At 37.1% G+C, this 27,658-nt stretch overlaps 3 protein-coding genes and 1 long non-coding RNA gene across 6 annotated transcripts in view; 2 read left to right on the top strand and 2 right to left on the bottom strand.

The window, feature by feature from the left end:
* The window catches only part of LOC141906677 (uncharacterized), an 863-nt gene extending 462 nt beyond the window's left edge, over positions 1–401 (bottom strand). The window contains exons 1-2 of the long non-coding RNA XR_012619391.1: positions 291–401; positions 74–193 (exon numbers count right to left, since the gene is read on the bottom strand). This is a non-coding gene — a long non-coding RNA (uncharacterized LOC141906677). The remainder of the gene's footprint in view (positions 1–73; positions 194–290) is intronic.
* The window catches only part of LOC141906676 (uncharacterized), an 8,777-nt gene extending 1,397 nt beyond the window's left edge, over positions 1–7,380 (top strand). Inside the window, exons 2-7 of the mRNA XM_074795959.1 lie at positions 1,617–2,030; positions 2,354–2,496; positions 2,788–2,965; positions 3,547–3,681; positions 4,062–4,140; positions 4,229–7,380. Of these exons, the coding sequence (XP_074652060.1) occupies positions 1,622–2,030; positions 2,354–2,496; positions 2,788–2,965; positions 3,547–3,681; positions 4,062–4,114 (918 nt within the window). The 5' untranslated portion in view covers positions 1,617–1,621 and the 3' untranslated portion in view covers positions 4,115–4,140; positions 4,229–7,380. The remainder of the gene's footprint in view (positions 1–1,616; positions 2,031–2,353; positions 2,497–2,787; positions 2,966–3,546; positions 3,682–4,061; positions 4,141–4,228) is intronic.
* Positions 467–19,408, top strand: LOC141906675 (uncharacterized). 3 transcript variants are annotated; one of them, XM_074795956.1, is made up of 10 exons: positions 467–1,034; positions 8,718–9,131; positions 10,625–10,767; positions 11,060–11,243; positions 12,185–12,196; positions 12,703–12,834; positions 13,229–13,321; positions 13,411–13,446; positions 16,900–17,026; positions 17,479–19,408. In XM_074795956.1, exons 1-10 carry the CDS (start codon positions 923–925, stop codon positions 17,981–17,983), a joined length of 1,758 nt encoding a protein of 585 aa, XP_074652057.1. In that variant the 5' UTR covers positions 467–922; the 3' UTR covers positions 17,984–19,408. The 3 variants fall into 3 exon arrangements, with proteins under 3 accessions (XP_074652057.1, XP_074652056.1, XP_074652058.1); XM_074795955.1 differs by lacking the exon at positions 467–1,034 and adding an exon at positions 7,947–8,147; XM_074795957.1 differs by lacking the exons at positions 467–1,034; positions 13,229–13,321; positions 13,411–13,446 and adding an exon at positions 7,947–8,147.
* The window catches only part of LOC141906674 (DNA polymerase epsilon catalytic subunit A-like), a 25,317-nt gene continuing 17,049 nt past the window's right edge, over positions 19,391–27,658 (bottom strand). The window contains exons 36-48 of the mRNA XM_074795954.1: positions 27,552–27,624; positions 27,381–27,468; positions 26,799–27,089; positions 25,979–26,127; positions 25,150–25,528; positions 24,195–24,398; positions 23,591–23,817; positions 23,023–23,158; positions 22,650–22,784; positions 22,302–22,381; positions 21,689–21,821; positions 20,403–20,512; positions 19,391–19,811 (exon numbers count right to left, since the gene is read on the bottom strand). Of these exons, the coding sequence (XP_074652055.1) occupies positions 19,739–19,811; positions 20,403–20,512; positions 21,689–21,821; positions 22,302–22,381; positions 22,650–22,784; positions 23,023–23,158; positions 23,591–23,817; positions 24,195–24,398; positions 25,150–25,528; positions 25,979–26,127; positions 26,799–27,089; positions 27,381–27,468; positions 27,552–27,624 (2,078 nt within the window). The 3' untranslated portion in view covers positions 19,391–19,738. The remainder of the gene's footprint in view (positions 19,812–20,402; positions 20,513–21,688; positions 21,822–22,301; positions 22,382–22,649; positions 22,785–23,022; positions 23,159–23,590; positions 23,818–24,194; positions 24,399–25,149; positions 25,529–25,978; positions 26,128–26,798; positions 27,090–27,380; positions 27,469–27,551; positions 27,625–27,658) is intronic.

The following is a 27,658-nucleotide window of genomic DNA, read 5'->3' as shown; positions in this document are numbered from 1 at the left end:
TACATATCTTACTTACAATTAAACCTGGATTGACTTTACAATTAATGGTTCAGAATCCATTTTTCAAACTTACCTTGATGCATTGCAATCTATTCTTTTCATGTTGAGCTAATTTGATATGCATTACTTCAATTTCTTAAAACATCCTACGAGTTGTGACTCACAAAATCATCACTAAAACGCTCACAATAATCTACAATAGATAATCAATATAGTGTTCGTGGAATAGCACTCATATTCAATGTTCATATTTTTATTTTATGAAGAAGTAAGGAAGTAGGTGAAGTTACCTTGTTGATGTCATTATTTTCACTGGATCAACCGCTGATATCCAATGTCACATTAAGAACAATCGGTAATCAATCAATCGCCTCGAGTGAACAAACAAGTAGCCTCTGGTGCAAGGTTCAGTATGTCAAGTAGTATTGGATGTATTGTTGTAGTATTGTATGTATTATTGTTTCCTCCATACACACACACAGTCCAAATTGCTGATTGACGACCTGTAGGTTTTGACGGCGCTGTCACGCAGCCATCCTGAATTGCATACCGATATTTTCGGTACCACACGCTAAACAAGTGCCTGCAGAAGCGTTACCTGGCAGTTTTAATGGAATTTCTTTCTTCATTGGTATAAAAAATGACTTTAAAGAGGTCCATGGAACGTAAATCGAGACACAGTGTAGGCGGCCATGTTACATTGTTCACGTGATGAAATACTGAAATCTGTTTGGATCCGTAACATCCGCGGAAGATGGCGTACGGGCAAAACCTGTCCCATATTGAATGGGACAGGCAACCAGTCTAGCCCATCGCCAAACCCCTGTGACTACAACTACACCCTATCACGTCATCACCCCGTAACGACGCGATTATGAGACTCCCAGTTTGAATTAAAGGATTAAACACTCGTCTTGTGTAAATGATTATTCGTTCTGTAAAACCGTGGGCGATGAAAAAAGCGGCAGCTGCTAATGCAGCGGCTGTTGCTGCTGCTCTGGTGATTCTGGTTTTCTTCTACCCGAATTCATCAGGTTAGCATTCTTTCATTCATTCTTTCTTTAATTCTGTTCTAATTTATTTGTTATTACGTACTGGGGTCCCCTGGGGTCTGCAGTTTGGGTCACCTTATCCACTGGGTGGTGCTAGTGTTATTAAAGAATAGTGTTAAGGTTAGGTACATAACCATTAGGGACACCTAAACAGCAGACATACCGACTACAGCTCTCCTCACCCACCCTCGCTTGCCTTTCAATTTCATTGGTATATTAAATTGCCTAAGGTTTCTATGCCAAACTGACAGCTGCTCAGCCCCCACCAATCTATATATATCTAGCTAAACAGATGTGTAGCGAATCTACCGCATGATTTGCTTGATACATAGACTGATAGCCACTTTTAGCGGCAATCTCAGGCGATGTGATAAACCGATGAAGGGTTTTAAGCCAGGGTTTGTTTTGGTGTGAGCTTCGGCGGGCGGCAATCGAACCCTGGCAAGCGATGATGAACACTCCTCCTCTCTAGGTGTTACAGCGCCTCGTGTTCACTGATTCTTGTGAATTGATGAATTTAACTGTTTATACCGTGTTTAAATAGATACATATATTATATTTCAGGTGTGATGGCTCTCAATATAACACTGACTAGTAATACCAAAACTGATATGCTAACTACAGACTGGTATAATATGACGTGTACGATTAGAGATTTTCCAAATCCGGCTGGTGTTTCATCGGTGTTCAGGGTTGAACCTGAAGGACCTATGGACACTGCTCCTCGTAATTCATACGTTACATTCAATACAAACTGTAGAAAATACCCAAAGAGAGCTTTCAAGAAAACAACTTTATTTATCGACTTCAGCACGTTCGATATAAAGTGTACGGGAGACGATCCGGAGGGGAGCGGTACCGAGGCGAATTTAACGATGACGTTTAAAATGTTTGATGATCGCTGGTATAATCAGGGGACACCTATTTTTAAATGTATCGTAGGAAATGTATTCGACAGTTTACAATACACTCTTACTGGTGAGTATTAGTCAAAATTTAGTTTTCTCTATGTAAATCCTTTCACTGCGAATGTGGTTGAATTGCGGTGTGCGTCATCAAGGTAAAAAATTTAAGCAATTTACATTAAAAAACCATTTATTTTTTATTGGGCCTTATTTGTTTGAAGCTGGGAATTAAGTTTTTAAATTCTTTTAATCTGTAAATAGTGGGATTATATCTTATTATCCGTTCACCACGTTGAGTGTGGTCATCGTTCTATTATGGGAATTAAGTTGTTTAATGGAATAACATTGAATTTTACCTTCAAAATTTAGAAATGTGTATGAACTGTTTTTCTTCAGACGTACCACAGTGGATAAACATGACATCATCTGATGATAAGAAAACATTCACTTGTTTAGCGGGAGATTCTGTTGATGAAGGAACCGGAGCCTGTACATTCTCACAATATTCATATAAATGGACGGTTGATGGAACAGAACCAGTAAGTTTTAAGAAGGCCTACATCAAATAGGGAAATTTTCACAAACTACATCATTGCTGAAAACAGTATAATTTTTTGAATTACAGTTAAACTCGGTCACTTTTAAGTCCTCGTAGTTCATTTAGTTTTGACGATCATTAAGTTGGTGATGTCTTATTCTTAGCAAATAGATTCGGGAATAGAAATTAGAGGCGACTTATTGTAGTAATTCTCTGAATTCAGGTTTCACTCATTGTCATTAATTCTGCAATTAGCATTTTCTTATTCAATAATTTCTTTATTATTTCATAGAAAGATCCAGTCAGTCTCACTAACGACCCTGCGAATAATGATGGTTGTCCAGTTATACCGAATTGGCTGAAATATCGCAGTAAAAGTGTCCTGGTTTTAAAGGAAGCAACCGAAATTGAGAATGTGCGTTGCTATGCGTATGATGTCAATAATCCGAACAAACTGGTGAAATATGCAGGTAAATGTTAAACTGCAATATACTGACACTTATTCAGTAATATTGAGAATGTAAATATTTCACCCAATTGAAAATCGAGGTCAAGTTTCTCAAAAAACTCTTAAATCGTTATAATTTCTTCAATTAATTCAATTACCCGTATTAATCACCGGGGTTTTTCCCGTCCAAACTTATAGATGGAGCTCCCATACAGCTATTCAGCATTCAACAGCATTCCACTCTCGCCAGTCTGGGTTGTTTATGTTGACAACGTTATAGAAATGAATAGTCAACTTCAGATAAAAAAGGAAATTCATAAAACGTTCTCAAATACCTTCAAATACTAAAAATATGTTGTACCCAGACGTGGTTGAGTTTATTCGATGTTTGTATTAAAGCAGTGAACACTTTTAGACAAGTAGAAAACTATTTGATTTGAATCTTTCAGTCCCAGCTGAACTGCCCCGCTCTTTGAAACAGTTTCTACTGTATTTAACAGATTCTAATGCATTTTGAATTGATATATTTTCGGAAGAACCTACAAGTCGTACGACTGATGAATATAAATGAGCGTGAATTTGAATATTTTATTTCATTTTTAGCGGGACCTGCTCCTCCTCCATGTGATGATGGTTGGTGTAAATGTAACCTAGCTGCTTGTGTGAGTGTAATTGTAATAGTGATAATCATAGTGATGTCTGGACTCATAATAATTGTAATGACCTGCTATTATAAGAGTAAGTACTAATTCTATTCTATCAATTGCAGACAGCACATTGCACTCAATATCGTATTCAAGCAGCCATCTTGGATTCTAACAAATAATGTGAGACTCGGGCTACAAAATGACATTTTTCTAGAGTCACACTTGATCAAAGATTTCTGTTCAATCATCGAAAGTAGATTGAATTTATTTAGAATGGATAGATAGTAGAATTTATAGGAATCTATGATTATGACATGGATTTAATGGCTGCTCGTTCCTGCTCAAGCGACACTAGGGAAATTATAAAATGTTGAAATGGTTGTTTAATTTGTGCCTAAAATTGTCGATTCCTTTGTTCCACTCAGTGTTAACTGTAAGCATTTTGCGAGAAAAAGAATTTCTTGATTACAGAAATGAACAACCGCAATATCCTGCAGCAACTGCGGTCCAAAAGAAAATGGTAACATGAACCAAGCCTTCCAAAATCCGGGTAAATATTGACTTCTAATTCTCTTAAATTCTTTCTGAAAAAATAGAAGATTTTTCTGAAGAATATTATCTTTTTTTTATAATTTCAGGTGAAGTTGGCGCTGTACCGATGTCAACTGACCCAAGTAATGGTCAAAGCGTTTAAGATGGATAAATCTTTAAAATTTGGACCAGGAATAAAATATCAGAATATAGTGAAATTGGCCTAAGTCTAGTTTGGACCATAAAGTTGATGACTTATCCAAATGACGACTTACACTTTGAAATTGAATTATAAATCCAAATTCGGACTCAAAATAGAGACGATTTTAGTAATGTTACATGGATAGGGTTAATAGTTCTTGTTATTGATAATGATCAAGTTTACTATTACACTTGACACAGCCGATTTCCAACACTTGATGTTTGAAATCTTTCTACTTTCCATTCATGTCTCTCCGACTACCCCAGAATTTACTTCCTGCCCTGGAGAAAATTAATTAGTCCCACGAAAGCAGAGTTTCTACTGTTATTCAAAGCTGTGTTGTCATGTGCAACTACTGTATTTATGTAGAGTTTTATCGCAGTGAGGGATAAAATATAACTTTAGTTCAGTATTATGGGAATTCATTACAAAATTTTGACGTTCAAACTTCCTCGTTTCAGGAATTTATTCAAACTATACCATGAATACCTATACTATGAATTAACAAAGAATCAAGTTTTATCCGATTTGAATTATTTATAGATCAAGTCTCTATGTTTCATGTATTTCATGGATATCACGTGAAATTTTCTATTGACAAATTAAACAGACTCTGTCTACGGCGGTTTTGTAAAAAAAGCAATGACAAAATTTAAGTACAAAATCTGATATACCATAGTCTAGCAATTTCAGTTGCATGACCAATTCTTCTAATTCAGTACATTTCACATCATATTCAAATCAAGAAGTAAACAGCATGGTGTATTTTGATTAGCTGTATTGTCTTTTGATATTATTAAAACCATCTTATCTTTACAGGCGCGGATCCAGAGAGGGGGTTCAGGGGTCGTGACCCTGCTCAGCTACCAAAAAAAATATTTCAATCTTTTTCTTGAACCGAATGTACTCAAGACAAAGCGGGCGAACAATACTACGTAATCGGTACCATATCATCTTATGTTTGGCCAAACAATATGCCGTATAGGCCCTCTATCAGAGATTTTAGCCTAACATTAGGCTAAATAAAAATGATACCTTGTTTCTCCGCAGCGGCCGGGTCATTTTTGTAAAATATGATAAAATTTATAAACAGCTCATTTCTATAGCGGCCGGGTCTGTTATGGTAAAATTGATCACGATTTTTAAAAAAGTAATGTATAGGGTAGATAGGCGGCCGGCCGGCCGGGTCAACATTTAAGCTCAGCAGAGCGGAGAAACAAGGTATCAATTTTTTTTAGCCTTAACATCCTTTATGAACCCCCTCCTGGAAAAAATCCTAGATCCGAGCCTGCTTTATGGTATCTATCCGATTGTAGGAGGTATCATGTTTATGTATAAAATTTAGTTTATTTTTGTCATTGATTTCTAAATATCTAATTGTGATATGATTGATATAATTGCACCAACAGACAGGTAAAAATAATATATCCATAACCGGTGTTAGGCGTATACGAATGACCGGTGTAGTAGATCATATCAGCTTCAAATATCATTTTTACAAATATTTTTCAATTTCACTAAATCTGGGTCATTTTCACAGTTAACCACTTGTGCTGCGTGTAAAATAGCATTAATTTTACTATTGCTGGCTTTTTGTTTGTCAAAATAATTACAATATCGTGTTGTATCAATCTGCTGCCTGGACCCTGCACTTACACAATACATTCAACACCTTAATCGTCAGTCTTCCAATTTTGATCGTCCACACTCCACATGTGTTCAGAACTTTACCCGAGACATTTCTAATCGAAAATCAACTACAAACACCAGACATTAGACATTTCGTCAGCATACATATGTTATCCAGGAAGAAAGCCACTAAATATTTGGATGGATATATGAAAGCTGTGGGTACTGGAGTGTGTAATGGGTAGTGTAGTGTGATCTGTGTGCATTTGTGGCCAGCACACAGATCACATTGTTCATTGGGGTTTAGTCCAGGACTCGCGAGATTTTCAACAACCCGGAAGTAACGTGTAATAAATGATGACTTGAATTGCATGACTACCTACCACCCCTCATTATTTTTGGAAAACTAAACGTTCCGCACTGACTAAAAATTAGTAATAATAATTAATAACATTTTAGAAATGGCCAGAATTTAATCTTAGGTTCTATCTCATTTTTATTTTACAATTGCGATTGGTATAATTTTTTTTAAACGGCCGTTAAGGCTTCGTGTTTCGTCTGTAATTCATTGCAAATAGTTACGCAACTACGCACATTTCAGTGTTTTTGGCAGCTGTACACTCAATCGGCACCGTTCGTGACTAGCTTCACTGCGGAATTATCATTAATTAACATCGCCATATCACATCATCAACTTATATTGTGCCTTAAAACCCTAACAGCCGAAATAATTGAAATGCACACACGATTTCTATCATTGATAATTGAGAGTGGCCATGTTTGTGTTCTGCTGCTTCGCGTAAATCCCGCGTGGTGGCGCAACCGCGCGGAGTGGGGCCGATACGTCCAGTAGAACTCGCTTAATTTGGATCCACGGAGACTGGTAAATTTTTTACAAGTTAAATGAAGTCCGTGCTAACATTTGAATAGAAATGACCTAGAGAGGACTGGAATTTTAGTCCGAAATTAGTGAAAATTCTAGATCTAACACCAGTCTCCGACCACTTAATTCGTTAATATCATTTGTAAGATTATCACTTTTGGATATCGGGCTGTGTACAGATGAGAGTAATGATATTTCTATATGAGATTGAGTACTGTTGCTGTGTAGTAGTAGTGTGCTGTTTTAAAATAATGTGTTCTATAATATGTTGATATTTTTTCAATCATCTACTTTTTGTTTACAAGAACCCGTAATAAGTATTTGAAAAATAGATCTTAGGTAGAGAGTCTAAATAATTCAAATTCCATAGAAGCAAAAACAGTACAAAACAGTACAAATCTCATTTTCTTATGAGTAATATATGATTATAGCAAACGTTTTCGGGAGAAATATGTAAAAAAGGGGCGAAAAGAAATAATTCATTCGCTTCTAAATTATCTGCTTATTCTTGTAATGCTGTTAATAAACCTGTGAAATATATTTAATGGAGATTTACATTAATGACCGAGTCTATTTGGGTTTATCAGTCAGGCTGCTGAACAGGGTCAATCAGGCAGGTTGCTGAACCGGGTCATCAGTCAGGCATTGCCGAACCTCATAGATTAATTAAGGAGTTTATCGTTTTTGTGAAATGGATCTCAAAACAGGGTCATTTAGCCTGGTCACCGGCTGATTGATCATTGAATATTTCCTCAGTGCATTTAGACCCCTAGTCCGGAGTGAGTAGTCTTCATTTCCGACCCCTAGAAATCGAACCGACGTGAATGCTGAAAATCGGGTGTACCCCTTCCTGATTCAGACCCTAGACGCGCCCCTGTAGTGATATAAATCTCGTGATCTATCTACTACTTGATACGATGTTTCTTGGTACCCGGGTAACATACAGAGTTTCGTTGAAACCTGACGACAGCCCTGGCAAGCGAGGATGACATTTTCTTTGCGCAATGAACATATGAATTTGTATTGATTATAGTAGAACGATTTATCGATAGAAGTCGCATCAGTCGACCAGGAAGCGATTTGCTGGGTTTTCCATTTTCCATACTACAACTACACCCTATCACGTCATCACCCCGTAACGACGCGATTATGAGACTCCCAGTTTGAATTAAAGGATTAAACACTCGTCTTGTGTAAATGATTATTCGATCTGTAAAACCGTGGGCGATGAAAAAAGCGGTAGCTGCTAATGCAGCGGCTGTTGCTGCTGCTCTGCTGGTGATGCTGGTTTTCTTCTACCCGAATTCATCAAGTTAGCAGTCTTTCATTCATTCTTTCTTTAATTCTGTTCTAATTTATTTGTTATTACGTACTGGGGTCCCCTGGGGTCTGCAGTTTGGGTCACCTTATCCACTGGGTGGTGCTAGTGTTAAGTGTTAAGGTTAGGTACATAACCATTAGGGACACCTAAACAGCAGGCATACCGACCACAGCTCTCCTCACCCACCCTCGCTTGCCTTTCAATTTCATTGGTATATTAAATTGCCTAAGATTTCTATGCCAAACTGACAGCTGCTCAGCCCCCATCAATCTATATATATCTAGCCAAACAGATGTGTAGCGAATCTACCGCATGATTTGCTTGATACATAGACTGATAGCCACTTTTAGCGGCAATCTCAGGCGATGTGATAAACCGATGAAGGGTTTTAAGCCAGGGTTTGTTTTGGTGTGAGCTTCGGCGGGCGGCAATCGAACCCTGGCAAGCGAGGATGAACACTCCTCTCTAGGTCGTACAGCGCCTTGTGTTCACTGATTCTGGTGAATTGATGAATTAAACTGTTTATACCGTGTTTAAATAGATAGATATATTATATTTCAGGTGTGATGGCTCTCAGTATAACACTGACTAGTAATAGGAACACTGATATGCTAACTACAGACTGGTATAATATGACGTGTACGATAAGAGACTTTCCAGATCCGGCTGGTGTTTCATCGGTGTTCAGGGTTGAACCTGAAGGACCTATGGACACTGCTCCTCGTAATTCATACGTTACATTCAATACAAACTGTAAAAAATACCCAGCGAGAGCTTTCAAGAATACAACTTTATTTATCGACTTCAACACGTTCGATATAAAGTGTACGGGAGACAATCCGGAGGGGAGCGGTACCGAGGCGAATTTAACGATGACGTTTAAAATGTTTGATGATCGCTGGTATAATTACGGGACACCTGTTTTTAAATGTATCGTAGGAAATGTATTAGACAGTTTACAATACACTCTTACCGGTGAGTATCTGTCAAAATTTAGTTTTCTCCATATTAACTTCTGCCAAAGACATACTGGAATAGCTGAAAGTTCCCATCACTTTCCTGCCAAAAGCCATGATACACCGGCAGGGATTCAAACCTGATGGCACCTCTACACTCGGCCACAGCACGAACCTCTGCCCCACTGGACCAGGTGCGCGAGTTTGCTGCACAAAAACTTGCGGCACCAATCAGATTGCTTTCGTTGTATAATCTCTGAGACAAATTACATGGAAGAACTATAAATGGAAAAAACGCGCGCTAAAATAAAACAAGATTTCTGATTGGCTGATAATGTCATCATCTAAGCTGCGCACCCGGTCTAGTGTGGCAGGGTTTCGGTGCCATCAGGTTCAAATCCCTGCTGAGGGAGTATGGTCAAAACGTACTGTTTCTAAACTCTGATAGGCCTAATAGATGGCGAATTAATTGCATGACACCAGTTAGGTTAATGACTGTACTACTAAAACAGATTATCATCAGTCATTCTATGGACTAAAAACAAAGTACGTTTTGCACCTCGTTGAAAATTTATAGCACATAAGTCAATGCATTTCAAATTTGTGCTAAATTTCGAAAACACTGAGGAAAAATATCCTCTGATCTTTCGCCGTGTTTTCATGGCCCTTTGTTTTATAGCCCATGGTGATTCTTTGCAGTGTGTTAGTGACACCTTATCTATTGAAGTGGGGCTCAAAACACCTGACATATTTCCTGCAAAGTACCCCCTCTGCATCGCACCAGGCTCTATCACTTGAGAAATACTACTAATTCTACATGAGAAAACAGAGCCAGATAAACAAAAAAAAAACAATTTGATGAAAGTATTTCTTTTTCTAGTTTTATTCTATAAACATGGAAATCCTGGGGCCGGTTGCTGAAAAGTTGGTTAGAGTTAACCAGTGGATAGTTGATATGGTGACAATTGAAATTTCATTGTTACAATTATCTTTAACCAACTTTTGAGCAACTGGCCCCTGACCTACACCTCAATGTTTTCAATAAGAGCCAGGTTCCAGGTCCCAGACCCGTCTGTTGTTTGTAAAGGACCCGCCTGTTTTTTCAAACCAGCTTTCATTTCCGGAACGGTGACATATTATGGGACCCTCCTGTTTTTCAAAGGGACCTGGCTTGTTAATTTCTTATTGAAAACACTGCACCTGGCTTTCACTCTTTGCCTGTCACACCTATTTTTCAGGAAATGCCAACCGACTGACTGTCAGTGACTTGTGTCTGCCTGAGACTTGTGACTGCCTGTGACATACTCTGCTTTAGCAACTGACATAAGAGACTCAAGTCTTTCAACTTAACATAAGAGGACGTCCAGGTGGCCTAGTTCTGTCAGTTTTGTTGGTACATACCAGATATAAGTCTTCAAAGGACCATCACAGACGAAGACCAGCTGCTGAACTAAAATATTGATTTTTACACTGTATTATTAAAGGATTGCCAAAATTACCAAAATTTTTCAGACGTACCACAGCTGATAAACATGACATCATCTGATGATAAGACAGAATTCACTTGTTTAGCGGGAGATTCTGTTGATGAAGGAACCGGAGCCTGTACATTCTCACAATATTCATATAAATGGACGGTTAATGGAACAGAACCAGTAAGTTTTTTAGGCCTACATCAAATAGGGAAATTTTCACAAACTACATCATTGCTGAAAAACAGTATAATTTTTTTAATTACAGTTAAACTCGGTCACTTTTAAGTCCTCGTAGTTCATTTAGTTTTGACGATCATTAAGTTGATGATGACTTATTCTTAGCAAATAGATTTGGGAATAGAAATTAGAGGCGACTTATTGAAGTAATTCTCTGAATTCAGGTTTCATTCGTAGCAATTAATTCTGCAATTAGCATTTTTGTTTATTCAAAAATTGTTTCATTATTTCATAGAAAGATCCAGTCAGTATCACTAACGACCCTGTGAATAATGATAGTTGTCCACTTATACCGAAGTGGCCAAAATATCGCAGTAAAAGTGTCCTGGTTTTAGAGAACGCAACAGAAATTAAGAATGTGCGTTGCTGTGCATATGATGTCAATAATCTGAACAAACTGGTGAAATGTCAACCTGAAGGTAAATGTTTAGCCTCGTGAAACTGCCTCCTATTCAGTAATATTGAGAATGTAAATATCTCACCCAATAGCGAATCAAGGTCAAGTTTCTCAAAAGAGTTAAACTCTCGATATAATTTCTTCAATTAATTCAGTAAAACTTGCTTTGTTGCTGTTATTCTACAATCAGTGAAATCTCTTGGCTAGAGTAATTTCAATTGAAACTTTCCTTTCATTTTATCAGTTTAAAAATCATTTACGTGCATTTCATATATGAGTATGATATTGTCAGTTGTTTTGATTAGAGCTTTCAATTACGTCTATTGATCACCGGGGTTTTCCCCGCATATTCATGGAACTCCCATACAGCTATTCAGCATTCAACAGAGCTATTTCAATCGATTCATTCAATAGCATTCCACTCTCGCCAGTCTGGGTTGTTTGTTGACAACGTTATAGAAATGAATAGTCAACTTCACATGGTTCCCACAGAACAGGGAAATTGGGTAAAAACTTTGGAATTTTGAAATAAACATACCCAGTTACAAAATATTTGGAATTTGAAAAATTTTCCTCAAATCAGGGAATTATTTGGAAAATTCATTACATTTCACATATTGCATTTGCCAAAGGCAACTTTCTTCAGCGATTTCCCTTGAAAATCACCTATGTCAACCAGTCACCGCTAAAATGTTGACTGTAGCATGACGATAAGACATGTTCATTTCCATTTGGGAACATTGAAAAATCACCCATGAAATACTTGGGAATTTTGAATTCATATAACTGTGGGAACCATGACTTCAGATAAAAAATGAAATTCATAAAACATCCTCAAATACCTCAAAATACTAAAAATACTTTTAGAGAATCTTATAATCCCAGTTGAACTGCCCCGCTCTTGGAAGCAGTTTCTACTGTATTTAACAGATTCTAATGCATTTTGAATTGATATATTTTCAGAAGAACCTACAAGTAAGTATCACTCAAATTCTTTTTGGGAAGGGGTGAGAGGAGGCTTATCTATTAACCCAATGGACCGCAGAACATTCGTCGACATTCGACTTGTATCTCCTCAGAATGTCCGCCAACGTCCGCTGTACTATAGCGCCATCTATAGTTTGAGGGGGTCAAAGGTCAAAGTTTTGATCAATGATTGACCAAATCGATACAGCAATAGATAGTAAATCTTCAAAATAACCAATGGTTGTAATGTATCATTTTCAATAGTTTTCACACTGCATCTACTAAATCTTTATATGAAAATTCAATTGGCTAATTAAGAGTTTGTTATTCTGGATCATACATATGAAGTTGCGGCGTCTAATGGGTTAAGTCAACTTTCGCACACAAAAAGTTATGAATATTAGTTGTATAAATATGAAAAAATGCAGAGTAAATACCTACACTAATGAATAACAATCATTTTGGAATGATGAATGTAAATGAGCATGAATTTAAATATCTTATTTCTTTTTTAGCGGGACCTATTACTGAGCTATGCGATGATGGTTGGTGTAAATGTAACGTACCTGCTTGTGTTAGTGTAATTGTAATAGTGATTATTATAGTGATTTCTGGACTCATGATATCAATAATCTGCTATTGTAAGAGTAAGTACAAATTCTATTCTATCCATTGCAAACTGCACATAGCACTCACATGATGCACCAATTTCGTTTTCAAGCAGCCATCTTTGATTTTAATGAATAATATGAGATTCGGGCTACAAAATGACATTTTTCTAGAGTCACACTTGATCAAAGATTTCTGTTCAATCATCGAAAGTAGATTGAATTTATTTAGAATGGATAGATAGTAGAATTTATAGGAATCTATGATTATGACATGGATTTAATGGCTGCTCGTTCCTGCTCAAGCGACACTAGGGAAATTATAAAATGTTGAAATGGTTGTTTATTTTGTGCCTAAAATTGTCGATTCCTTTGTTCCACTCAGTGTTGAACTCATAAGCATTTTGCGAGAAAAAGAATTTCTTGATTACAGAAATGAACAATTGCAATAACCCCAACAACAACAGCAACTGCAACAGCAGTCCAAAAGTAAATGGAAACATGAACCAAGCTTTCCAAAATCCGGGTAAATATTGACTGCTTATTGATTCTTAAATTCTATCTGAAAAAGTTGAAATTTTGCTGAAGAATTTTATCTTTTTTTCAAAATTTCAGGTGAAGTTGGCGCTGTACCGATGTCAACTGACCCACGTAATGGTCAAACCATTTAAAATAAATAAATTTTTAAAAATTCGCACCAGGATAAAAATAGCAGGATAGAGTGACATTGGTTTGAGTCTAGTTGGGGCATTTAGTTGATGACTTATCCAAATGACGACTTACACTTTGAAATTGAATTATAAATCCAAATTCGGACTGAAAATAGAGACAATTTTAGTAATGTTACATGGATAGGGTTAATAGTTCTTGTTGTTGATAATGATCAATTTTATTATTACACTTGACACAACCAATCTTTCTACTTTCCATTCATGTCTCTCCGACTACCCCAGAATTTACTCCGTGCCCTGGAGAAAATTCATTAGTCCCAAGAAGGCAGAGATAAACAGAGTTTCTACTGTTATTCAAAGCATTGTGTTGTCATGTGTAACTACTGTATTTTTGTCGGTTTTTATCGCAGTTATATAGAATATAACTGGTTTTTTTGTTTGTTTGAATAGAGGAATTCAGTTAGGGGAATTTATTGCAAAATTTTGACGTTCAAACTTCCTCGTTTCAGGAACTTATTCAAACTATACCCGATTGAATTAACTAACAAAGAATCAAGTTTTATCCGATTTGAATTATTCATAGATCAAGTCTATATGTCTCATAGGAGAAGTATTTCATGGATATCACGTGAAATATTCTATTCTATTAATTGTATGCCGATGAAATGATTTGTGATCATATGAAGACTTTAATCCGTCCTGTGTCCATTAAAGTCATTCTCTTGAGTTATATTTGTTAATGTACATGTTTATGTATTTGATTGTACATATTCTAAAAAAAATGACAAATTAGACAGACTGTGTCTACGACGGTTTTGTAAAAAAGCAATGACAAAATTTAAGTACAAAATCTGATATACCATAGTCTAGCAATTTCGGTTAGTCCTATGAAAAGGCTGCATGACCATGACCAATTCTTAGATGAAAAAGTTTTCAAATTCAGTGCATTGATTTGACATAAAATTCAAATCAAGAAGTGAACAGCATGGTGAATATTTTTATTAGCTGTATTGTTATTCGATATAATTATAACTATCTTATCTTTACGGTATCTATCCCATTGAAATAGGTGACCCCCTCTCCCTGCCACCCCCTCTCCCTGCCACCTCCTCCTGATTTATATAATTACATGTTATGTTATACAAAATCCGTATCAAAATATTCTTTAGAAGAATTTGTTATGAATATATTGTTATTTACCTAATTTGTAATATATGATGTAGTTACTTACAAAGTAAATCTTGCTAAACTCAGTCTTGGTCAACAACTCGCTGCTGACTTTCACCAGACTTGGACAAAAACAAAAAATCATTTTTTGATTTCCTATTTTATTTTTCGGACCAATTTTTTTTCAGTTGCAGTTTGACCAAGTAAAGTGAGGTTTACTTTTACAAATATCTTTCAATTTCACTAAATCCGGATCAGTTTAACAGTTTACCACTTGTGCTGCGTGTAAAATAGCATTAATTCTACTATTGATGGCTTTTTTGTCCAAATAATTACAATATCGTGTTGTATCAATCTGCTGCCTGGACCCTGCACTTACACAATACATTCAACACCTTAATCGTCAGTCTTCCAATTTTGATCGTCCACACTCCACATGTTTTCAAAACTTTACCCGAGACATTTCTAAATGAAAATGAACTACATATGTTAGATACAATATCTGTACAATTTCCAACACAGGCAATGTAGTGTTCATAGTGTGTTCATTACGTGGATGATTGTCTGAAGGGCTACAGATTGAATACCTGTAATATGGATGTTATACAGTAGAACCGGAGACTGGTAAATTTTTCACGAATGAAATGAAGTCTGTGCCCTCGTTTGAATAGAAATTAACCAGAGGGGACCAAAATATGTGAAAATCCGAATAAAACGAGTGATACCGTATAGTCACATATTCAAGGGCCAGTTCCATTGTCTCGGATTAGAACTAAGACCAGTCTCAGACAACTTAGTTCGTTCTATAATATCATTCGTAAGCTTATCCAATTTTGTGTCATGTACAACAAGAGAATATAACAGTATTTCTATATGAGATGAGAGTAATTGCTATGTAGTAGTGCCGATAGTATTAGTGTGTGGTGGTAGCTGTTTTGAAATAATGTGTTCTATTATAACCACACCTGGTAACAACAACTCAGAATAGAAATGTGAACACGCCTCAATTATAAATCATCTAATGCGCAGTTGAGTCATATGGAATAGTTTTTGTATCAAACGCCAGATGGCAGCACTTGTCAGGTGGCTAAATATTGACAGTTTTAATTCTTACTTGTTAAATTTTCCATACGTAATCACAGATTATATTGTTATTCAAGATTGCTGAAAAGAGGTGTTAACGGGATTCACCTAGTGTAAATAATTAAATCAATGCTATAATGATTATTGTAGAATCACGTTGACCGTGCATAATAGAGGAGCTTTCTTATCTCAATGAAATAATCATGCTCTTAGATAGAATAAACTAAGGGAAAAATAATATCCATATTGGTATGAATGAAAATTCAGGGGAGGATCCAGGGTCTGATTTTGAAAAACTTGTCACAATCCAAAAGAGCACTTTGATGTTCAAAAAGGCAATATTGAATGATTTTCGCACCGAGGGGCTTATCAAACTCTACATCCGGCTGTTTTATGCTGACAAACTTTGCCACTTGTAACAGGACCTCAGACTGTAAACTCCAGCTGTTTAAAACAGGAACTTGAACTTGTCACTTCCCACATCACTGAAATTTTACAATTTTTGTTCATTGAAAAATAGAAAATGGCACTATAAGAGTCCCCTGGATCAGTGGCCCCTGAAATTCGGTCATTATGTATTGTTATTACGATTGATGAGCTGATTGTCAATGAAGATGATAATGAAATATCCAACTATTATGATATCTTCGAGATTGATCTAAATTCATCCATTTTTATTGTCATTCTCTAAAGACACGATTTAAATTAAGATCGCGATTTGTCACCATTAATAAAGTTGAGATTTTTCATCATCCACTTTTTGTTTACAAGTCCATACCCAGTGGTATAATAAGTATTTGAAAATTATTAAAAAAGGAAATTGTTCACTTAAAGAACTGCTTACTGTATTCTTGTTTTGTTGTTAATAAACGGATGGTTTTTTCAATTAAATATATATAATGAAATTTACATTTATGATGAAAGAGTCTATTTGGGTTTATCAGTCAGGCTGCTGAACAGGATTAGTCAGTCAAGCTCTGCTGAACAGGGTTCGTCAGTCAAGCTGCTGAACAGGGTCAGCTAGACTGGCTGCAGAACAACAATTTAGGAGTTTATCATTTTTGTGAATCGGACCACGAACATGGTCAATTAGCCTGGTCAATGGCTGATTTAAAGATCATTGAATATTTCCTGCAGTATGAGAGTCCGACTGAATATTTATTTCTAACATTTGTCGTTTCAGAGAGAAATACATCGAAACAAAACGAAGACGTGAATTTGGTCGCGCCTGCTGAACGTGATAATCCAGATGGCGCCGTTAATCCTGAACAATTTCAAGACGAACATAAAACTAAATCGGAATTAAGCGGGTGAGTGGTTCACTCAACTCATATTCGGGTCAACTCTTTCACAAGCTAGTCACCTCCTCCTATTTGAAAAACTAGTCTTTCCTGTTTGACATTCTCCTTTTGCGACAACCTAGATATACACGCAATAGACGATATCTTTTACTTGAAAACAACTTTTTCTGATAATGGTTTTACAAGTAGTATTTTTTTGTATTTTGATGCTATATGAAATGTTGAGAAACTTTCTGAGCAAAAGTTGAGCATGATTCCGGTACGAGTACCATTTCATCCTCTTCAAATATGACTCGGGCACTTTTCAATTATGCTTTGCCCGAAGAATATTCTCTTCTTGATAGATTTCTGCTGTCTCCAGGGACAGGAGAATTAGCAGAAACTTCAAATCACGGAAATCTTGACCAGAGATCAACGAATGAATGAATGAATGATTGATAGAAGTGTTCTCTCTATTTCAGACAAGATCGTGCTCTTCCTTCGAGACCGTTGCCACCCGTATCACCAACAGTAAAGGACGGTTTAATATTGCGACCGCCGGATGAATTCGCCGACAGTCCGTTTAAACGTGCTTTACCGTTACCCCCTCTAAACGCGTTGGCTCCGACGGAACCTGAGCAGACGTCGCCGAAACGACATCGACGCAAGAAGAAAAAACATCATCATCGCCGACACGAGTCGGAGCGTTCGCCGGGAGATGGAGGTCACGACAGCGACGACGCGGTACACCGTCCGCGACGATTCGAGAATAAAATCCAACCGGAAGAGTTCACCGGCGCGGAGGGTATGACTGCGGTGATTTCATCATTCGACGGTAGCGTTCACTACGAATCGGGGGTTAGTGAAAACGGAAGCTCGCGGCGACGCGCGAAACAACGTCCGGAAATATCTGAACCGGTCGAGGTGAAATATCCACGTATTACTAGTGGTTTTACAGATGATATAGAAACAGGCAGTATTGTGTGAAAATAATGAGAAAACTTTGAAAGACTTCCCTTAAATATAAGGCGAATTTATCTTGTCAAATCAGATTTGATTTTCCTAATCATAATTTGCTAGTCACGTGTAATCTAATCAAATTAGTTTTGCACAACATGATGAATTTAATGCGGCTTGTTCCAAATGGCTGACTAGAAAATACTGTCCCGCTTAATGAAATATTATTTCCTATGAATGAGTTTCAGGTTTCTTTTTCAGTTTTGACATTTATATCAGTTTTTCGAAACAAATTTGTGAGTCCACCATCTTGAAATCGTATCAAATCACCTCCGGGGGTGATTTAATGATTTGACAAATCGATTTGAATTTGATGCCGTGTAAAATTAAAAAATTAGACCAAATCTAATTTGATTATGACAAGATAAAAACGATTTTGCTTAAAATCAAATATAATATAATTTGACGTGATAAATTCGCCTATATTAAATGTAATTGTTTCAATGTTCTTGACATATTGTGCTTGTTGAATTACACTTCGTGTTGTACTTGTTATTTTGTAGTGAACGTACTTTTTTTAATGAGATTTCTTATTTGAAAAAATGCTCATGTCTTATGTCTGTTGGTCAGTCATCATGTATACATTGTAAGTTATTTTTTGATGAATTTATAAATAAGATTTTTACAAATATCAGACATTGTTTTCACAGATTGATGAAGGGCGAGAGCTATTAGCTCGCGATACTGACTCCTATTGTTTTCCGTCCGGCAGTTTTTATATCCATTCCACTAACAGACAGTTTACAACTGTTTAAACCTGTATTCCTTAAAACCGTCTCAGACTAATGCATTCCAACTTAAAAAACAAATTATATCATCTATCTCTAACGTTATACAGTAGACTCGTTCGTGTCAGAACTTTTGGGACTATGAACATTTTAGTGATATCTGCGTTTTATACGTTACAGTTAACTCCTCCTAATTCAATTGGGACACGTGATCTTCGAAATTTGGCGATCATTCGAGTTAATTGCAGTATAATTCATATTCCATTGCGATGGTTCCGATATTTGTGTTAGACTTCAACGCATTGGGATCATTCATTACGTATGCATAAAATTTGACTTTTTCTACCCCCCTCCCCCTCTGTACGCTAAATCGGTCATTTTTTCATATACATTCAGCATTACAGTACGCATTTGCACTGACCCCTCCCCTAATTTGTACACGTAATAAATGAATGATCCCATTCTAGGTAAAAACAGTCTCATGTGTCGAAAAATCAATTTCAACAAACGTCCAAGATAAACGGTTATCTCCGAGTTGATTGAATCCGACTCGAGCGTAGTCTACACTGTACATATGAAACGATATATTAAATATTGTGCGTAAAACTCAACGTCGTGAAGGAAAAAAAGATTTGTATTTTTGTCTTTATTTTAATAAAGTATTTATTCAGCTTATTAGACATTGTTATTTTTACTATGCGTTCATTGAAATCATGAGAAGAAAAAGTGATTCAACTCATCATTTTAACATTTGAAATGAAAATATTTACATTAATTAGCAGAGTTTCATTGACATCATTATACATGCAAGAATCAATAAACCTGCTTAATCGGGATCATTTTCATCTTATTATATAAAAGACTCCCCAAGTAGATAAATTAAATAAATTGGTTGGCCCTGGATGAAGCAGGCTTTACTGGATACTGGATTTACTGAATCAGCTGATTAGTATCGGCTGCGGATGAATGAAGATCACGAGACGATGACTCAATCCTATCATTTACTGATGTGTGGATTCATTATTAAAATCCAGTTGACAACGTCGTACAGCAGTTCCATTTTATAATGTCTGCAAAATATTAAAAATAATAAAATGAGAACATTTTAAGGCTTAAATATCACAAAAGTAAAATAGTAACATCACAGAGGACGAGCTGGGAATTCTGCATTTATCTTTCCCCGCAGGTTTCGCTGAAATCTAAGAAAAGTTAAGGAATTTGAATTTTTGGTGTCTTGTTCTTGCTGGTGACGAGTGACACAAGGAACCCCTTGATGAAGAGACAGCCCTCACTTAGAATATCTGATAATTCAATCAGGGAATTTGAATTTTTGGTGTCTTGTTGTTCTTGCTGGTGACGAGTGACACAAGGAACCCCTTGATGAAGAGACAGCCCTCACTTAGAATATCTGATAATTCAATCAGGGAATTTGAATTTTTGGTGTCTTGTTGTTCTTGCTGGTGACGAGTGACACAAGGAACCCCTTGATGAAGAGACAGCCCTCACTTAGAATATCTGATAATTCAATCAGGGAATTTGAATTTTTGGTGTCTTGTTATTCACGCTGGTGACGAGTGACACAAGGAACCCCTTGATAAAGAGACAGCCCCCGCTGAGGATATCTTATAATTCAATCAGATGTTAGTTCATGGTTCACTTACTCAGCGATGCTCTTGAATGTTTTAATGATTTGAGCGAATGTTTTTACGTCCATTGTGTTCGTGAAATCACTCGCACATTTACAGTAAGACGACATGTTCGCTTCTTTTATCTGAAATATAAAACAACTCATTTCATAGTGTGCCTCCTAAAATGTGCAGGGGAGGGGCTCAAAATCAATAAATATCCTAGACCCGATACCACATTGTAAGTAAGCTCTCTAGATTAGATTAGATTAGATTTTATTTTACTTATAATCATCGCTATAATACATATACATTATATTTACGGGCAGAGTCATCGATTTTCAACAAAAAATTTAATATAGTAAATAATAAATTATAGTAAATCTACACAGTCAACCTCAATCTAACCGGTAGTATAGTGGTATATCAGGGGTTAATTATCACCAGTTCCAATGCAAAATGTTACTTTCTCAACAAAAACTTGGTATTTGGCGAGGGTGGTGGTTCATCAGGGGCTGATATATCAGAGTTGGACTGTAGTTGATTGAGCTTTCACCCCAATCACTCTTTAACCGCAACAAAGGCTTAAGTTCCCAACAATACACTCTGCACCCATACCCTATAGTTATGTATTGTCAATATAGTTTGACTCTATAGCTGAATCAGCTTTGATTTGACCTCACTCTAATGCTTCTGTCAACCACAACAAAGGTTTCAGTCCTCACAATAAACTCATTTTCCATACTCAATATGTCCATACTATATTCCCTATAACCTAACTATGTGCAGTGATTCATGACTTATTCAATACACAATATTTGTATCTGATTTATACTATGACTTTATACTGATGAATGGTGGTAGCAACCACTTCATAACAGTTCATAACATGCCTGTTTCAAATAATTTAACTCTCAAACAATGCGAAACTTTTAACTTTAACAAACTTTTATCTGAAATATAAACTCATTTCGTAGCGTGCTTCCTAAAGTGCGCAGGGGAGGGGCTCAAAATTATTAAATATCCTAGACCCGATACCACATTTCTCTATACAGTCCAGTGGTATAGTGGTATATCAGGGGTTAATTATCACAAGTTTCAATGCAAAAACATAACTGACAAATTTCAAAATGTTCCCACTTCTATGAAACCCAATCGTGGTTATTAGCCAAATCAAAGCAAGAATTTTCTTATATACATGGGTAGAAAAGGTAAAGGTTTGACATACATTTTAACTATCCCTCCCCTGATGGTTGGTGAGAAACAACCCCCCCTGATGGTTGGTGAGAAACAAAGCCCCCTGGTGGTTGGTGAGAACTTACCCCATTACATTTAACACATTTCAAATCCTGTAAAACTGTAGCCATTGATTTTCTGTGTATGACGTCGATCAATTGTTGTTCAATTTCCGTCACGTCATATTGAGTTTTACAATGATTACACGCCCAAAACTCACTGCAATACAAAATCATCATTTCATCCAACATCAACAGTAACAGTTTTTGTTCAGGGGCGGCCATTTTATTTCCCTGACTATTCCCTGACATGCACGTTGTTTTCCCTGACTTGATCTGGTAAGAATCCAATCAATTAATGCGTATATGCGTAAGACCTGCCCCAGTAGACAGTAACTGTTTGATGATCAAGCAATTTTAACAAATTTCCCAGAGTTTTCCCTGATTATTGCCTGCAATACACATCATTTTCCCTGATTTGATCTGCTAAGAATTCGATTAATAAACACAGTCAAATATGTAAGACATAGACAGAAACTGTCAAATTAGACGCATGATCTAACAATCTCAACAAATTTCCCCCACTTTCCCCTGATTATTAACTTATTCACAAACTTTCCCGACTATTCCCAGTGAAAAGAGGATTCCCCGACGATTCCCTGTTTTTTGATTTGAAGAGAAGTTTGTATCGCAAACTTACGTGTAATTTCCATCCTGTGGTAAATACGGGTCTCGACATAAATCTAAATTTCTGATGTGGTTACAATGTTTACAAATCATCTGAAAATACATGAAATACAACTTTAAAGAAGTCCTATCAGAGCCTGGCCTTAAACTCCAGTGGCCGGTTAATTAGTTGACCCTTACAATTACAGACCATCTTAATTCTATAGTCAACAATTTAAGAACAATTTAAGAACAGTCTAAAGATTTATGTCCACTTATGGACATAAGAACTGGCCCTTGGTTCACTTCCATAGTTCTTGCACGAGTTAGAATTCCGATGTTATGACCTTGAAGCTGGGTCATCGACGACTGTTATAATTACCTCAGGAATGATATAAGTCAAACAAGGATCGTTGAATTCAGCGTCGAATGAGAATTCTCCGATACCGATCAATTTCAATAGATTCCTCTTTAACTGTGTTACTTGAATATCAACATTCGAATCTAATGATAGCACCTAAAAATAGCACACACAACAAATCAACCAAGTTTGTTTAACATAAACGTAACTCTTGACTTCAAGCTTTCGCAAGTATCCTTGCTGTTACATCCGTTTATAAGGTCTAAAGTTCTTTTTGTAATACCATATTATATGGAATGATGTAAGATCTAATTTCATTTTTTTCAGAAATAAAAGTAAACTAAAGCAGTCGAAAGTTTATAAAATTCACGCGGTCGTTTTCTAATTTATTTACCTTGCAGATATATTTGATGAACTCTAAAGCCGGGTTTGTCAATTTTAGATGCGACCCTGGTAGTTGAGGGAACTCCTCGGACGAGTTTTCCAAGCCCTGGCCACCTGACAGTTTCTTTTTAATCTTCTGAACAGTCCTGAAAAGTTAACAAACAAAAATAGATTTCGTCTTGGCTTAAAGACATCGGATTACAACTTAGGAGTCGTTTATAAGGTATGTACGCAACCTTGCAGTGAGAGGGGCTTTTAATTATCCACATCACTCTGTAAACATAAAGCTTTAAAATGGAGGTAGACCCAAATGTCAAAGGTTTCCTCCGTACTTTTATTAGGGTGGCCACTTCCCCCAATTTTTAACAATTCCCTTAGTTCTCCATGTTTTGACGCAAAATTCCCAGAGTGAATCTGTGGCAGGTGAACGGAGCAATTTATTCATTTTTCACGAATCACGTGTTGATAAAAAAACGCGTGGTCAACAGCAAATCCAAATCCCCCCTGAGTTGTCCAGGTTTTTCCAGGTCAGTGGCTGCCCTGTTTATGAACTATGTGATAAAGTAGATATTACTAACATTAGTAGATTTTGTTGGATATCTTTCGAGATGAGCTGTTGTGAGAACTGTACAGTAACCGGTGTAGCAGCAGTAGTAGCAGTAGCAGCAGGATTGCTGGTCGGTGTTTGAGTAGTTTGTGACAGGCTGTTCCGGCGTCTACGAACCGGTGTATTTCCCGGCGTTAAACGATTGTGTTCTTCGTGAAGATGTTCATAAACGGACATTATATAACCGGCTACAATCATCTGAAAATATCGAAATCATCGAATCAGATATAAACCCTTTCAGTGCGTCTACACCGCAGTGCGGCGTATAAATCAGTGATGGATTTTGCTAGCACACCGCACTGCGGTGTATTGATTTAATTAGTAATTATCTCTCTTGAAAAATGGCAGCACGTGTCAAACATAGTGAAATATTAGTAACTAACGATACACCGCGCCGCGGTGTAGACGCACTATAGTGCTATTCCCGTTGTTCAACACACTAGGGTGGAATTTTCCCAAATTTTCACATTTTCTCAAGCACTATAGGGTATTGATTAGTCAGCATGGAAAGGGTTAAAGTGTTCGTAAATTATTTATGCACACTTTATGAAGTAAATGATACTGTTGTTTTTTACCTTGAAATGAGTTTGACACGCCGCGGCTTCTGGTAAAAAATTACAAATATTCCAATTCATCTCAATCGAAGGTCCGTCGTCTGCTCCAGCAGCATCCTCTCTCTCGGGAGGTGTACATACGTTCTCATCATCCTCTTCATTTTCTTTATTTTCCTCTTCACCGTTGTTGAAGAATTCTTTGCCTTTTACGCCACCGAAATTTGCCTGAAATCAGAACAGAAACGTTTCATTCTTTCTTGTGGTATGAAACTTCAGCGTCGAGATCTAGATCCAGTTTGACAGTTGATGAGTGACAGATTTGTTACATTTTGAGTTAAAAACTATCGAACTAACTATCAGGGGGAGGCAAAGTCAACTGCAAATTCATTAACAGTACTCAAGTGTTGAAATTAGTTCATAGGCGAATCATATAATTTCTAGTTTGAGAAAGTAATCTTGATGAAACTCTAGAGTCCAATCTAAAAATAGCCAAACCTTCAATAATGCAGGTACATTAGATAGACTACAATAAGTCTAAATTACGGTAATTTCAAGCAGAAATGAATGGTAATCCTTACATAAATTGTAGAATGGATTGATTAAAATTCGATGTTTTAGTTCAGCCATGGACGTATAAACTAGAAGGACGACGCACCAGCATAGTTCAAAGGAATCCACTGTATTTCCGACACTCCTTATCAGCGCTGAGTTAACTCTTCACATATCTTGCCTATTGCGTAATTGATATCGACAGCTTTGGCTGTGATTCGGGTATATTCGGCTAGTTCCGACAGAAGTTAGTTTTTTTTAACAAGCTAGTTTATACGTCCATGGTTCAGCTGATCGTCTGTGCTGGTCATTTCAAGACCTATATCAGGTATGTACCAACAAAACTGACTGCGCTAGGTTACCCGACCTCACATCAAACAAAGTCGAAATCGACATAAGTTTCAATTGATTTCAAGTGAAGACTTACATGATCGAGCCACAGCAGGAACTCCCAGCAATGACTAAACGTAATATCGATACAGTGATATAATTCACGTGATCTGATGGTGTTCGTGATGTATTCCACGTAATCCAACGCGTTTTTTATACGACGTTTCTTCGTGCATAAAATCAGCCGGTTGAAATTGGCGTAAACGATCGTCGAACCGAGACGCCGGAATTCGGCGATCAGCTGCATGAATAGTTTCTTCATCAGATTGATGAGAGTTTTCCTGAGAGCCGGATCGTAAAGCAGCGCGCTCGATGAACGAACCCACCGGTAGAAATGAATGATTTGATGATCGGCGAAAACGTTCTGATGTTGAGTGACGTCTCGTATCCAACTGTGAACCATACTCTTCATTATTCTAAACAATTCAAAATCATTCATTCATTAATATCAATCAGTGAGTGACATTGATGTTAGCTACAATTGATCAGCAATTCATGAATATTAATCAGCGTGTAATGTTTATGTTAGCTACAATTGATCAGCAATTACAGTGGAACCACTTTACATCATTTACAAACATCAGGTTAAAATTTCACTACTTATGAAGTTAAAACATGGGTAAGAGTCAAACTTAATGAGTCAAACTTAACCTAAAAATTCTAGGTTCATATAACAACTGAACTGGGTCCGGGCATCGGCAAATCCATTCGCTATATCCAGTATGAAATTATTAGAATTTGGGTAGAAATTCGATTTTCTTTTGTTATATCTGATGAATCCTGAGTTTGCAAAAATATCTTAGTTTTCACAACATGATTTTTTTGTAAAAATCTGGGCAGATGAAATGGAATGAAGAGATACTGACCTGAAAGCCACCGAACACAAGGCTGTCTCATCATAACCAGTAAGAGTAGTAGCAGCTCCCTGACCCTCTAACATATCCTCTAAAGACTGTTGAGGTATCACATCAAAACTGACCGTGCTGGCGCCTTCCTGTTCGGTTACACGGGTCGACTGAAATATATACATAATCATCTTCTTAACAGCAGATATTGAGATCTCCATAACAGGTATCAATCTGCTGTCTGTACCCTGCACCCCTTCAGACGATCAACTGTCTGTACCCTGCACCCCTTCAGACAATCAACTGTCTGTACCCTGCTTCCCTTCAGACAATCTGCTGTCTGTACCCTGCACCCCTTCATACAATCAACTGTCTGTACCCTGCTTCTCTTCAGACAATCTGCTGTCTGTACCCTGCACCCCTTCATACAATCAACTGTCTGTACCCTGCTTCCCTTCAGACAATCTGCTGTCTGTACCCTGCTTCCCCTCAGACAATCAACTGTCTGTACCCTGCTTCCCTTCAGACAATCTGCTGTCTGTATCCAACACCCCTTCAGGCAATCTGATGTGTGTACCCAGCACCCTCTCAGACAATCTGCTGTCAATAGCCTGCGCCCTGTCAGTCAACCACCATCGAATGGGTGAAGTATGGACGATCAGATTACCAATGCATGTTGATAAAATGTCTGTAGGGTTGGGAAAAACTGTAATTTAATTTGAAAATCAAAATGCCTCGGCTTCTAACAGGAGACCTGGTGAAGTCTTGATAATCAGTTCATTGTAACGATTATGATTAAGGGATAATGATATTTCAGTTACAGATAGTGGATAGTACTGACCTCAAGTAGAGCGTTGATTGGTAAACTGGCTATATCCAGTTCAATACAGATAGTCGGATAACATCCCGAATTATTGACTTCGACGCTTGAATATTCGTCACCTTCCGTACTCAATCTATTATCATCAGCTTCTTTCCCTCCGAGATCCGGACGTTCGGTCGGCGAACACCACAACAAGTGATTGTGTTTCCGTAGGTGACGCGCGAAAAACAGATCGCACCCGAACATTGTCGTATCTCGCGGTAAATTACCGAGCGGAACGTGGAAATATCGACATTGTTCCGTCATCGCCTAGAAACCATTCATAAATAAATATATACATCATAACTGAAATAAGCCAATTTACGACCCGTTTAAAATTCCCAGGATTTTTCATGCTATAACGTAAAACTACATCAGTGAATCTGCAGCAGGTGAATAAAGAAATGTTTTGATTTAAAGTTATAATATGTCAATAGCATCCAAATTCCATGAGTTTAGGGTTATTACAAAATTTGTCCTAAATTCCCTAAATTTTCTGATTTATTTGAGTTTTTTCAGGTTTTTAAGACTGTCAGTGGCGCCACCCTGTGAATATTCTACCTGAACAATGATCTCGACGTGTAAATAATGTTGAATCATTCGACGACATCCAATTCTCTGCCAATCCAACACATTGTACAAATCCTCGCTGTAATTATATATCAATCATTTTACTATCATCGTCGATTGAATATTGAAATATCGATTACTGGACGACGGTGTGAATGATACCTTTCAGAAACGTGTATCGGGACCATTGGAAAATCAGCTAACACCGGCATCTGAGAAACAAGGGCCGGAAAACCTGAAATCGAAATATATCAGTATCCTTCAATAGT

The sequence above is a fragment of the Tubulanus polymorphus genome, chromosome 6 (genome assembly GCF_964204645.1).
Source record: "Tubulanus polymorphus chromosome 6, tnTubPoly1.2, whole genome shotgun sequence".
NCBI lineage: Eukaryota > Metazoa > Nemertea > Palaeonemertea > Tubulaniformes > Tubulanidae > Tubulanus > Tubulanus polymorphus.
The sequence above is the reverse complement of the archived record's forward strand: the minus strand, read 5'-3'. Positions and strand labels throughout refer to the sequence as shown.

Coding starts and splice junctions, on each gene's coding strand:
- LOC141906675 (XM_074795955.1), top strand. CDS start 8,033: ATGATTATTCGATCTGTAAAACCGTGGGCGATGAAAAAAGCGGTAGCT. Junction 9,132..10,624: donor TTTACAATACACTCTTACCG/GTGAGTATCTGT, acceptor AAAATTTTTCAG/ACGTACCACAGCTGATAAAC. Junction 10,768..11,059: donor CGGTTAATGGAACAGAACCA/GTAAGTTTTTTA, acceptor ATTATTTCATAG/AAAGATCCAGTCAGTATCAC.